Genomic DNA, 14003 nt, shown 5'->3' with positions numbered 1-14003 from the left:
AGCTACAAAAGGTTCAAATATGGAAAAATAAACTTCTAAATAAAATTTTTGCAAAATGGAAAATTGGTGAATATAAAAAACGTCTTGCCAGTGTTTCCCCCGTGGTTACATTTCTTACTATGGATAACAGAAGTCTAAAAATTATCATTCTCCAATCGACAGGAGATTATTTTTGTAGATTGGTGTGGCTCTTATCACTGGAACTCGTATTGATTGCCTTATTGCAAATGGGAATAAGTGAATCAATAGGAGTCCCAGTGATAAGAGCCACACCAATCTACAAAAACAATCTCCTTTCAATTGGATGATAATTTTTAGACCTCAGTTATCCATAGTAAGAAATGTAACCGCTGGGGAAACTGGACATTTTTCATAGATTCACTTATTTCCATTTGCAATAAGGAAATCTGTGAAAAATGCTTTCAATGAAGTTAGTAATAGGCACTCACCGAAGAGCGCCTCTTACTAACTTCATTGAAAGGATTTTGGATCTCTGCTTTATGTGAGAGCACCGCTGGTCTGCTGCCATCTCCTCCTGCAGTTTAAGGCTAGGTTCACACTTCCGTTGTTTTGCATCAGTCACATGCGTTGCTTGACGCATGTGACTGATGCGCTGTACAATGGATGACAAAGAACAGAATTTTCTTGGTTGGACTCCGTTGTGTGCGGGGGGGGCGGAGTTCGGGGTGGTTGGAGCCGAGCGAGGCCGTGGCGCTGAGAACGTCAGTGCCGCGGGGACTGCAGGGCTGGGGACAGGTGTGTGTGTGTGTGTGTGTGTGTACACATGCTGAGTGCGGGAGGGAGCGGAGCCGAGCGGGCAAGTGTCGGGCTCCGTGCACAGCCAGGGTAAATATCTGGTAAAAGCAAAGCACTTTTTGCTTGGTTACCCGATATTTATCTTGGTTACCAGCGTACACCGCTTAGCGCTGGCTCCCTGCACACGTAACCACTGTAAATATCGGGTAACTAACCAAAGCGCATTGCTTGGTTACCCGATGTGTATCCTGGTTACGGGTGCAGGGAGCCAGAGAGAGCATGCGCAGCAAAATCCTACGGATCGCGCTGCTCAAAAAACGTTACATGCTGCGTTGCTCCCGCCCAGCGGTCAGTTAAAAAACGACTGACCGCGACGCAGCGGATGCAACGCAGCATCATCAGTCGCAATCCGTCACTAATAGAAGTCTATGGGGAAAAACAGGATTCCTGCAAAATATTTTGCAGGATACCGTAATTCCTCAAGGCGACGGATTGTGATTGATGCAAAACAACGGAAATGTGAACTTAGCCTAAGGCTTGGTTCACATTTCCGTTGTTTTCTGTCAGTCACATGCGTTGCTTGATGCTTGTGACTGATGCGTTGTACAACGGATGCCAAGAATAAGTAAGTATTCATTCTCGGACTCCGTTGTAAAATGTGAGAGAGAGAACGATCAGCTGATCGCTCTCATTAGCCAGCCGCCGGCTTTTGAGAGCGAAAAGATGATGTCCCGGCGGCCGGCTAATGAGAGCGATCAGCTGATCGCTCTTATTAGCCGGCAGATCACCTGATCGCTCTCATTAGCCGGCCGCCAGGTGATCAGCTGATCGCTCACAGAAGGCGGCTGCCAGATGATCACCTGATCGCTCTCATTAGCCGGCCGCCAGGTGATCACCTGATCGCTCTCATTAGCCGGCCGCCAGGTGATCACAGCTGATCGTTCGGCCGCCGAGAGAGAGCATGCGCAGCGGAATCAAAAGGATTCCGCTGCTCAAAAAACGTTACATGCTGCGTTCCTGCCGCCCGACGGTCAGTTGTTCCACGACTGATCAGTCGGGCGGATGATGCAACGCAGCGTCATCAGTCACAATCCGCCGCTCATACAAGTATATGGGAACAACGGAAACCGCCAAACGGATTCCGTTATTTACCAGAGCTGCGGATTGTGATGGATTCACATTTCCGTCAATTTGTATCTAGCCTAAGCTGAAAACAGAGAGTCCACCTGGAAATCCCGTGTGTATGTTGCGGACTCCTCAAATAACCTGGATTCAGCTGTACTCTTGGAATTCACGGTAATCAGTGCCCATTTTTTTCTATCTTTTAGGGTTAATCTATGAAAAATGGCTTGCCAGTGTTCCCCCAGCAGTTACATTTGTTACTATGTATAACTGAGGTCTAAAAATTATCACCTATCCAATTGACAGGAGATTGTTTTTGTAGATTGGGTTGTCTTATCACTGGGACTCTTATTGATTCACTTATTTCCCTTTGCAATAGGGCAATCAATAGGAGTCCCAGTGATAAGAGCCACACCAATCTACAAAAATAATCTCCTGTCAATTAAGTGATAATTTTTAGACCTCAGTTATCTGTAGTATCACCTATCTAATTGACAGGAGATTGGTGTGGCTCTTATCACTGGGACTCCTATTGATTGCCTTATTGCAAAGGGAAATAAGTGAATCTATGAAAAATGTCTTTTCAGGGTTTCCCTAGCGGTTACATTTCTTACTATGGATAACTGAGGTCTAAAAATTATCATTGACAGGAAATTAGTTTTTATAGATTGTTGGTTTGGTTACGCTCTTACCACTGGGGGAAAAAAAAAAATCAATCTAAAAAAACTAATTTCCTGTCAATTGGATAATGATAATTTTTGTAACCGCTGGGGAAACGCTGACAAGACATTTTTCATAGATTCACTTAAGGCCCCGTCACACACAACGAGATCGCTAATGAGATCGTTAACGAGATCGTTGCTACGTCACCAGCAGCAGCGATCTCGTTATGTGTGACACCTACCAGCGATCAGACCCCTGCTGTGAGGTCGCCGGTCGTTGCTGAATGGTTGGGACCATTTTCTTCAAAGGCGATGACCTGCTGGGCAGGACCCATCACTGTGTTTGACGCCTGCTAACGACCTCCTAACAAAGTCCCAACGCCCGCCGGGATCGTTCCACAGGTCACTGATCGTTACTGCGTCGTTGGTAAGGTCTGACTGTGTGACATCTCACCAGCGATCCTTACCAGGTCACAATGTTTTCGGGATTGCTAGTAAGTCGTTAAATGTGATGGGGGCATAATTTCCCTTTGCGATAAGGCAATCAATAGGAGTCCCAGTGATAAGAGCCACACCAATCTCCTGTCAATTAGATAGCTGATACTACAGATAATTAGGTGATAATTTTTAGACCTCAGTTATCTGTAGTATAACCTAATTGATAGTGTCATCTAATTTACAGGAGATTGGTGTATCTCTTATCACTGGCACTCCTATTGATTGCCCTATTGCAAAGGGAAATAAGTGAATCTATGAAAAATGTCTTGCCAGTTTCCCCAGCGGTTACATTTCTTACTATGGATAACTGAGGTCTAAAAATTATCATCATCCAATTGACAGGAAATTAGTTTTTTGGATTTGTTTTTGCCCAGCGGTAAGAGCCTAACAACATATAAGCATGGCTTCTATGGAAAAATCTCTCATAGACGTGCATGGAGACGAGAATTGAAGGACCACCGTACAGTCTCCAGAAAATTAAACTGGAAATTTATTAAAATAGAATTGATTTAAAAAAAAAATAAAAAAAAAAAAAAATGATGTGGTCATGTTCATTTTTCAAAAAGTTTCTGAAAAATGAAGGATGGGATGTCATTGGTTGCTATATACCAGTTGTAATAACTCACACTTTGGCTTGTATGGGAGTGTTGTGGGCATCTGTGATCCCTCTGTACATGGAGGGGCTGGGAGCCCGGAGCCCTCCCTAATGGTATACCGTGTGATCCTGCTTCCCATTGTAGTCCTGCTGGCAGATAATAAGATGGCAGCCGTCTACGTCCTCTGTACACAGCACCAGCTGAGAGGTGACAAGTCTTCACCTATGGTAAGGGCTTACAGGCCTGTGGGAATGATCCCATTAACCGGGGGAAGTGTCAGCGACCGATTGTTTTGTGCCGTCTTCTTGTTGAGAGTCTCTAGCGCTCTCTTGCATAATCTTCTCCATATCTGGTTCATTCATCTCTAAATAAAAGCACAGTGCATAGATTTGTTATGTACAGTACAGACAGGATGGAAATCAGATGGATAATAGAGTGTTAGGACCACAGATACCCACATATAATGGAAAAAGCCATAATTCAGGATCAGCTCAAAATGACTGTTCAAACAAAACACAGATGACCAATGCACCCGGCTGGTGTGGCCACGCAGCTCAGTTCTGGAGCTCCTTGTTTTCCCATCTATCTCCAGTCCTATCTGGCTCTTACTAAAGAGTTTTTCCCACAAAACAAAGATTATTTTAATCATTAGATCTTGAAATAATAATAATTTCCACAATTGGATGTGTTAAAAAAGAAGGGAATTTTGTTTACTTACCGTAAATTCCTTTTCTTCTAGCTCCTATTGGGAGACCCAGACAATTAAGTGTATAGCTTCTGCCTCCGGAGGCCACACAAAGTATTACACTGAAAAAGTGTAACCCCTCCCCTCTGCTATACACCCTCCCGTGCATCACGGGCTCCTCAGTTTGGTGCAAAAGCAGGAAGGAGGAAACTTATAAATTGGTCTAAGGTAAATTCAATCCGAAGGATGTTCGGAGAACTGAAGACCATGAACCAAAAGAACAATTCAACATGAACAACATGTGTACACAAAAGAACAACCAGCCCGAAGGGAACAGGGGCGGGTGCTGGGTCTCCCAATAGGAGCTAGAAGAAAAGGAATTTACGGTAAGTAAACAAAATTCCCTTCTTCTTTGTCGCTCCATTGGGAGACCCAGACAATTGGGACGTCCAAAAGCAGTCCCTGGGTGGGTAAAAGAATACCTTAATAAAAGAGAGCCGAAAAACGACCCCTTCCTACAGGTGGGCAATCGCCGCCTGAAGGACTCGCCTACCTAGACTGGCATCTGCCGAAGCATAGGTATGCACTTGATAGTGTTTTGTGAAGGTGTGCAGACTAGACCAGGTAGCTGCCTGACACACCTGCTGAGCCGTAGCCCGGTGTCGCAATGCCCAGGACGCACCCACGGCTCTGGTAGAATGGGCTTTCAGCCCCGAAGGAAGAGGAAGCCCCGAAGAACGGTAGGCTTCAAGAATCAGTTCCTTGATCCACCGAGCCAAAGTTGACTTGGAAGCCTGCGAACCCTTCCGCTGGCCAGCGACCAGGACAAAGAGCGCATCTGAACGGCGCAGGGGCGCCGTGCGAGACACGTAGAACCGGAGTGCTCTCACTAGATCTAATAAATGCAAATCCTTTTCACACTGGTGAACTGGATGAGGGCAAAATGACGGTAAGGAGATATCCTGATTGAGATGAAAAGGAGATACCACCTTAGGGAGAAACTCCGGGACAGGACGCAGAACCACCTTATCCTGGTGAAAAACCAGGAAAGGGGATTTGCATGACAGCGCTGCAAGCTCCGACACTCTTCGGAGTGAGGTAATTGCCACAAGAAATGCCACCTTCTGCGAAAGACGTGATAAAGAGACATCCCTCAGCGGCTCGAAAGGTGGTTTTTGAAGAGCCATTAGCACCCTGTTAAGGTCCCAGGGTTCCAGCGGACGCTTGTAGGGTGGAACTATGTGGCAAACTCCCTGCAGGAACGTGCGGACCTGCGGAAGCCTGGCTAGGCGCTTTTGAAAAAATACTGAGAGCGCCGATACTTGTCCCTTGAGAGAGCCGAGTGACAACCCCTTGTCCATTCCGGATTGAAGGAATGAAAGAAAAATGGGTAAGGCAAAAGGCCAGGGAGTAAAACCCTTATCAGAGCACCAGGACAAGAAGATCCGCCACGACCTGTAATAGATCTTGGCGGACGTTGGTTTTATGGCCTGTCTCATAGTGGCAATGACATCCTGAGATAACCCCGACGACGCTAGGAGCCAGGACTCAATGGCCACACAGTCAGGTTGAGGGCCGCAGAATTCAGATGGAAAAACGGCCCTTGTGACAGCAGGTCTGTGCGGTCTGGAAGCGCCCACGGCTGACCCACCGTGAGATGCCACAGATCCGGGTACCACGACCGCCTCGGCCAATCTGGAGCGACGAGAATGGCGCGACGACAGTCGGATCTGATCTTGCGTAACACTCTGGGCAACATCGCCAGAGGAGGAAACACATAAGGGAGTCGAAACTGCGACCAATCCTGAACTAACGCGTCCGCCGCCAGAGCTCTGTGATCTTGAGACCGTGCCATGAAGGCCGGGACCTTGTTGTTGTGCCGTGATGCCATGAGATCGACGTCCGGCGTTCCCCAGCGGCGACAGATCTCTCGAAACACGTCTGGGTGAAGAGACCATTCCCCCGCATCCATGCCCTGACGACTGAGAAAATCTGCTTCCCAGTTTTCTACGCCCGGGATGTGAACTGCGGAGATGGTGGAGGCTGTGGCTTCCGCCCACAGCAGAATCCGCCGGACTTCCTGGAAGGCTTGACGGCTGCGCGTGCCGCCCTGGTGGTTGATGTACGCGACCGCCGTGGCGTTGTCCGACTGTATGCGGATCTGCCTGCCCTCCAGCCACCGATGGAACGCTTTTAGGGCTAGATACACTGCCCTTATCTCCAGAACATTGATCTGAAGGGAAGACTCTATCGGAGTCCAGGTTCCCTGAGCCCTGTGGTGGAGAAAAACCGCTCCCCACCCTGACAGGCTCGCGTCCGTCGTGACCACAGCCCAGGATGGGGGCAGGAAGGATTTTCCCTGCGATAGAGAAGTGGGAAGAAGCCACCACTGAAGAGAGGTTTTGGCTGCAAGGGAAAGAGAGACGTTCCTGTCGAGGGACGTCGACCTCCTGTCCCATTTGCGGAGAATGTCCCATTGGAGTGGGCGCAGATGGAACTGCGCGAAGGGCACTGCCTCCATTGCTGCCACCATCTTCCCCAGGAAGTGCATGAGGCGCCTCAAGGGGTGTGACTGACCCCGAAGAAGAGATTGCACCCCTGTCTTCAGCGAAAGCTGTTTGTCCCGCGGTAGCTTGACTACCGCTGAGTGAGTATGAAACTCCATCCCGAGGTAAGTCAGTGATTGGGTCGGTGTCAACTTGGACTTTGGGAAGTTGATGAGCCACCCGAACTGCTGGAGAGTCGCCAGAGCGACGGTCAGGCTCTGTTGACACGCCACCCGGGATGGTGCCCTGACTAGGAGATCGTCTAAGTAAGGGATCACCGAGTGGCCCTGAGAGTGTAGGACCGCCACAACGGATGCCATGACCTTGGTGAAGACCCGTGGGGCTGTCGCCAGGCCGAAAGGCAGTGCCACGAACTGAAGGTGTTCGTCCCCGATGGCGAAACGCAGGAAGCGTTGATGTTCGGGTGCAATTGGCACATGGAGATAAGCATCCTTGATGTCGATTGATGCTAGGAAGTCTCCTTGTGACATCGAAGCGATGACCGAGCGGAGAGATTCCATCCGAAACCTTCTGGTGCTCACATGCCTGTTGAGCAGTTTGAGGTCCAGAACGGGACGGAATGATCCGTCCTTCTTTGGCACCACGAACAAGTTGGAGTAGAAGCCGTGACAATGTTCCTGAGGGGGAACGGGAATCACCACTCCTTCTGTCTTCAGAACGCCCACAGCCTGAGAAAGTGCGCCGGCCCGAGAGGGGGGCGGAGATGTTCTGAAGAAACGAGTCGGAGGACGAGAGCTGAACTCTATCCTGTAACCGTGAGACAGAATGTCTCTCACCCATCGGTCTTGGACATGTGGCCACCAGGCGTCGCAAAAGCGGGAGAGCCTGCCACCGACCGAGGATGCGGTTCGGGGAGGCCGAAAGTCATGAGGAGGCCGCCTTGGAGGCAGTGCCTCCGGCGTTTTTTTGGGGGCGTGACTTAGACCGCCACGCATAGGAGTTCCTCTGGCCTTTCTCTGGCCTGTTGGACGAAGAGGATTGGGACTTGGCTGAGGGCCGAAAGGACCGAAACCTCGGTTGTATTTTCCGTTGCTGAGGTCTCTTTGGTTTGGACTGGGGTAAAGACGAGTCCTTTCACTTGGATTCCTTAATAATTTCATCCAATCGTTCGCCAAACAATCGGTCGCCAGAAAACAGCAAACCGGTTAAGAACTTCTTGGAAGCAGAGTCTGCCTTCCATTCGCGTAGCCACATGGCCCTGCGGACTGCCACCGAATTAGCGGATGCTACCGCTGTACGGCTAGCAGAGTCCAGGACGGCGTTCATGGCGTAGGACGAAAAAGCCGACGCCTGAGAAGTCAAAGACGCAACTTGCGGAGCAGAGGTACGTGTGACCGCATTAATCTCAGACAGACAAGCTGAGATAGCTTGGAGTGCCCACACGGCTGCAAAGGCCGGGGCAAAAGACGCGCCCGTGGCTTCATAGATGGATTTCACCAGGAGCTCTATCTGCCTGTCAGTGGCATCCTTGAGCGATGAGCCATCTGCAACTGATACTACAGATCTAGCCGCCAGTCTAGAGACTGGGGGATCCACCTTGGGACATTGAGCCCAACCCTTAACTACGTCAGAGGGGAAGGGGTAACGTGTGTCATTAAGGCGCTTAGTAAAGCGCTTGTCCGGAAATGCTCTGTGCTTCTGGACAGCATCTCTGAAGTTAGAGTGATCGAAAAACGCACTCCGTGTACGTTTGGGAAACCTAAACTGGTGTTTCTCCTGCTGCGAAGCCGACTCCTCTATAGGTGGAGGTGGGGGAGAAAGATCTAGCACCTGGTTGATGGACGATATAAGATCATTTACTAAGGCGTCCCCCTCAGGTGTATCAAGATTGAGGGCAACGTCAGGGTCAGAGCCCTGAGATGCGACGTCCGCCTCGTCCTCCAGAGAGTCCTCAAGCTGAGACCCCGAGCAGCGTGAGGAAGTCGGGGAAGATTCCCAGCGAGCCCGCTTAGCCGGTCTGGGACTGTGGTCCATGCAGGAGTCCTCCACGTGAGACCTAGGGGCCACCCCGGGAGCACGCTGTGGCGCAGACCGAGAGGGGCCTGGAGGCGATGATCCAACAGTGCCCGGGGCCTGTGTAAGGACCGGTCTGGACTGCAAGGCTTCTAGTAGCTTGGCAGACCATTTGTCCATAGACTGAGCCATGGATTGTGAAAGCGACTCAGAGAGTTTCTCAGCAAAAACTGCAAACTCTGTCCCTGCCGCCTGGACAGTGGAAGCAGGAGGGTCTGCCTGAGCCGAGGGGCCCACTAGTGACCGAGGCTCCGGCTGAGCAAGTGCAACAGGGGTCGAGCATTGCTCACAGTGAGGGTAGGTGGAACCCGCAGGTAACATAGCCCCACAAGATGTACAGGTTGCAAAAAAACCCTTTGCCTTAGCGCCCTTGCTCCTTGTGGACGACATGCTGTTGTCTCCTAGGAGAGTGATCACTGAGGGTATATAGCCAAAAGTAAACAACCCGGCCGAACAGAGAAAATATATACATATATATATATATATATATATATATATATATATATATACATACATACACATATACATATACATACATATATATATATATATATATATATATATATATATACATACATACATACATACATACATACATACATATTATATATATATATATATATATACACTCTGGCACCCTGGGGGGACCAGCACCGGGTGACCGGTGTGGCTTACCGACCGCCCAAAGCGGAGTGTGTGCCACCAGATTCCCTGCCTTAGGTCTCCCAGAGCTGCAGAGCTCGTTCCTGAAAATCCTCCACTGGCAGAATGTGTGTAAAAATGGCTGCCGGAGCTCTGAGGGGAGGAGGGAGCCGTGGGCGGCGACTAGTAAAGTGCGGGAATCTGGGGCCCCAGTGATCAGTGAGGGGGGGGGGGAGGAAACAAAGTATGCTCCAGCCCCCACTGCCGACGTCAGGTCGACCGTCCCGCCCTTACCCCTGACTGGCAGGCCCGGGGGCGGGAGTTATGGTACTAGGCCGCAGTGAAGCCGGGGACTAAATTTAATACCGCGGCCGACAAACAGGCTCGGTCGGCGCGGAAGTCCCGGTCTTCACAAACCAGCAGCTGGTGCAGCGTCTGTGAAACAAGCGCTCCATGCACAGTCCCCATGGGGACACAGAGTACCTTTAGATGCAGGGCCCTGTCCCTGAGGATACATAGACTCCTGTCCGGCAGATTCCCACAGGGGCTGCGGAGGGAGCCCGGTCCCAGTAAATGGACGACCGGTCAGGATCCCACTTCTCCCAGAGCCTCTAAGGGATGGTGAAGGAAAACGGCATGTGGCTCCAGCCTCTGTACCCGCAATGGGTACCTCAACCTTAACAGCACCGCCGACGTAGTGGGGTGAGAAGGGAGCATGCCGGGGGCCCTGTGGGGGCCCTCTTTTCTTCCAACCGATAAAATCAGCAGCTGCTGCTGACTAAAATGGGAATGCATGAGTGGATGTGTGCCTCCTTCCACACAAAGCATAAAACTGAGGAGCCCGTGATCCACGGGAGGGTGTATAGGCAGAGGGGAGGGGTTACACTTTTTCAGTGTAATACTTTGTGTGGCCTCCGGAGGCAGAAGCTATACACCCAATTGTCTGGGTCTCCCAATGGAGCGACAAAGAAAAAAAAAATGTTCCTGTGCGGAGATATTCTTATATATGTGTCCCTGCTGTGTTCTGTGTAATGGCCGTGTCTGACCGTACAGGGACACAGTCTGATCATACCACATCTCCTGGGCAGGGGAGGACACAAAAAAGGGAGTAACCAGTCATTACAGCATCGGATCACAGCCGATTCTGTGAGGTAAAACATTTTTAAAAAAACAAAAACAGCTAGGGAAATGTTTTACCTCACAGAAAGAATCAGCTATGATCCTGTACTGTAATGTCTGTATGTTTTGCTTCCTCCCCGGCCCAGGAGATGTGGTATGATCATACCATGTCCCTGTAATGTCAGACACTGTCAATTATGTCCTTTGGTGAGCTTTTTTGATGTAGTTAGGGACTCGTAAGCGTGGGGACTCTTGACGTATGTGTTACGAGCTTATATATTCTGGCCACAATATGACCAATACCTCACATTTATTATCATAATTTTTATCATTTTATTATCGCACAATTCCGCAGGATGCAGCCGGTCCCCTGGGATGTCTGTCCATTGTGCAAGTGCACCTTTTAGGTGCTGGGCAGCCCGCCTGATCTAATAGAAGAGCGGGATCAATAGGCTTTGCCTGGACACTGTGCATTGCACATATCTGTGTGACTGACGCCCTATATTAGATCCTATTAGTGTGCAGTTTTATGCCGGCAACCCCCCCTCCTGACATATTAGGCTGTGGGTGGTTGTATTTTAGGCATTCTGCACCTGTGAAATTCCAACCTTTATCATGGGGGGCCGTATGCATCTTGCATGTGCTTTTGCCATTATTTGCACATTTTTTTGGCTGGTAGCTTTATTTCTGGTTAGTTTTTTCTGTGAACTTATTTTATGTCCTTTGGTGAGACTGAAGAGTAACAGCACTCGGCTCTCTGGCAACTCCATAGATAATGGATGGAGCGGTGGTGGGAACGTTCAGCCTCAGCTCCATTCTAAGCAGGCATTTCAGCCTATACAACCTTATAAAATATATTTTATACACATATTTATAGAATACAAAATAAAATTTTATTTGGATGTTTTTGGTTGTCATTATGATTTTAAAAAGAGAAAACACAGTGGTTTGACAATAAATGGCTTCACCCAACCACTAACCATGAGTGGGGAAAAAGTTTTTGTGTTATTTATATTCTCTGAAAAAAGGCCAAGAAAGTAAAAAAATCTGCCGGGGTATGTAAACTTTTGAGCACAACTATAGATTTCCCTTATACCCTAAAGAGGTATTCCACTACAAAGGATAGTGACCACATTGGTGTAAAGCTGTGATAGAAGGCTTTTGCCAAATACCTTCTGTTGTCCATTCTGCCTGTGAGCGGCACTATCGGTTTCCAGTCATCCCCCATCACGTGACCCAGGCTGCAGTGACCTCTGATGACCGGTGATGTCATGTCAACTTCCAGAATTGGAAGGTGACCCGGCATCACAGAGAAGAGACCTGGTCTCTGGGAGTGACTGGGCTGTGGGTAGAGTTTCATTGAAAGGATTGGTTTACGAGGGTTGAATAAAAAGTAATGCCTCCACCTTGGTATCTCCTCAGCAGATGGCAGCACTGGTATATGCGGCAGGTACTGGACTGTTCAGTAGACTCCTCTACAGCTCCAGTTGGCGGGAAACCTTGGCAATGAATGGTTGTGTTACAGTATAAAAAATGGAACCCTGCACAGACGGCCGGTCAATGAGATTTAAGCAACGTGCAGTCATTCAATTCTTGACAGGAGAAGAGGTCACCCCAAAGGAAACTCAGAGAATGTGAGCACCTTATGGTGATTGTGATGATGTGAGCACTGTGCCTCGTTGTGGCTGTAAGTTTAAAGTTGGTGAGGTGGAAACATCTAACTTGCATGACAGAGAAAGAGTTGGACGTCCTGCGATGGCAACCAAAGAGTTAAACATACGAAACGTTGACGGCCAGATTCAGGATGATCGTTGTATCAAGCATAAATTGGCGTTAGGAGAAACAGAGCGTCGACTTCTTTCGTGACGGCTTCTGAAAACTTGTTCATCGTTGGCAGAAGAGTATCCAATTGTCTGGTGATTATGTAGAAAAGTCAATAGTGGTAATTAAAGAGCACATTCTAAGGATTATTTCTGCATTTGATTAAAATATTCCCATCGAAAACCAAGTTATGAAGGTGGAGGCATTACTTTTCATTCAACCCTCGTACCTTTATTTAAAAGGATTGTCCAGGCGTGAGACAAAAAAGTCTGACGTCACATAGACTTCTAGCTGTGACAGTGAGCTGCCCAGTGAGCATGTTGGGCCAGAGTCACACTTGCGAGTGCCTCGTGTGTAACTCGCGCGAGTCTCTCATTGAATCACCCGGCATGGACTCACACTCTCCGGACAGGAGCATCTCAGCTGCATAGACATACATGCAACCGACCCGCTCCTGTCAGAGTGCGATTCCGTGCCGGATGATTCAATGAGAGACTTGCGCGAGTTACATGCGAGGCACTCGCAAGTGTGACTCTGGCCTTATCAGGATTCACCAGTGTGAATGGCCGGTCACTAGCAGAGAATTGAGAGGAGTCTAGTTGGCATGTCACAGCACATATTCAGGGATGGGTGAACCCGAACTGTAAAGTTCGGGGTCCGTACCGAACACATGGTGTTCGTGCACACTACCCCGAGCATGAGCTTTCTAGGACGTTCGTGTTAATTAGGCTACATGCGCATGCTGAGTTTTTGGCTGCAGTTTTGTTGTCAGAACTTTCTGACATTTGACTTCCCAGCAAAAGTCAGATTTGCTATGCGCACATTGCAGTTTGTCAGCGTTTTGTCAAAAGTTTGTGAGCAAAAAAAAAAGCAGAATGTTCATTCTTCCTGCGTTTGTTCAACATTTGTCACAAAAACGCAGCAAAAACACAGCAAAAACGCACCTACAATTACAAAAAATGCTTGTCATATTTCCAGGCTCTCTGACAACGTGCAGCTTTAGCTACAGTTTTTGAACACAAAGATGCAGCATGCGCATGTAGCCTTACAGTTTGTGTTAGGCCCTGTGCCCATGGGAGCTTGCTTCTGCGGATTTTGTCACGGAAAACATGCGGATTTATCTGGATTTTCCAGATAAATCCGCAGGTTTCAGCATGTACAGACACTCCCCATGTTATCCTATGGGACATGGGGAGTGCTGTGTCCACGTTGCGGAATGTGCGGTTGCGGAATATACTACGGATATCCCACAGCCGCACATAACTGCATGTCAATTATTCCTGCGGCATTACCTGCGGAAATTCCCTGCTTGGTCCCATACTTACCTGCCTTGATAGCAGACACCCGGTCATTTTCCCTCGGTGCACAGGAGCAGGAAGGAAGAGGTGGGCGGGGCCTGCATGAGCTCCGGTCATGTGACAGCCGGAGCTAGTTCAGGCCCGCCCACCTTCTCCTTCACGGTGTAAACACGGCTGGAGACGGGAGAAAAGTGCTGCGTGATGGAGGTATGAACGCCCCGATC

The 14003-nt window shown here is 49.0% G+C and overlaps 1 protein-coding gene across 2 annotated transcripts in view; it reads right to left on the bottom strand.

Moving 5' to 3' along the window:
- LOC142256060 (tumor necrosis factor receptor superfamily member 14-like) overlaps positions 1–14003 on the bottom strand; it is a 53324-nt gene that overhangs the window by 1036 nt on the left and 38285 nt on the right. Inside the window, exon 7 of one of the 2 annotated variants that reach the window (XM_075327562.1) lies at positions 1–3998. This exon is cut by the window's left edge and continues 1036 nt beyond it. In XM_075327562.1, coding sequence (XP_075183677.1) covers positions 3895–3998 — 104 coding nt within the window. In that variant the 3' untranslated portion in view covers positions 1–3894. Of the gene's footprint in view, positions 3999–11561; positions 12574–14003 lie in introns of those variants that run through there. The other variant, XM_075327563.1, reaches the window with a different exon arrangement.

The sequence above is a fragment of the Anomaloglossus baeobatrachus genome, chromosome 11 (assembly GCF_048569485.1).
Source record: "Anomaloglossus baeobatrachus isolate aAnoBae1 chromosome 11, aAnoBae1.hap1, whole genome shotgun sequence".
NCBI classification, from domain to species: Eukaryota; Metazoa; Chordata; class Amphibia; order Anura; family Aromobatidae; genus Anomaloglossus; species Anomaloglossus baeobatrachus.
This window is presented reverse-complemented; position numbering and strand designations above follow the sequence as displayed.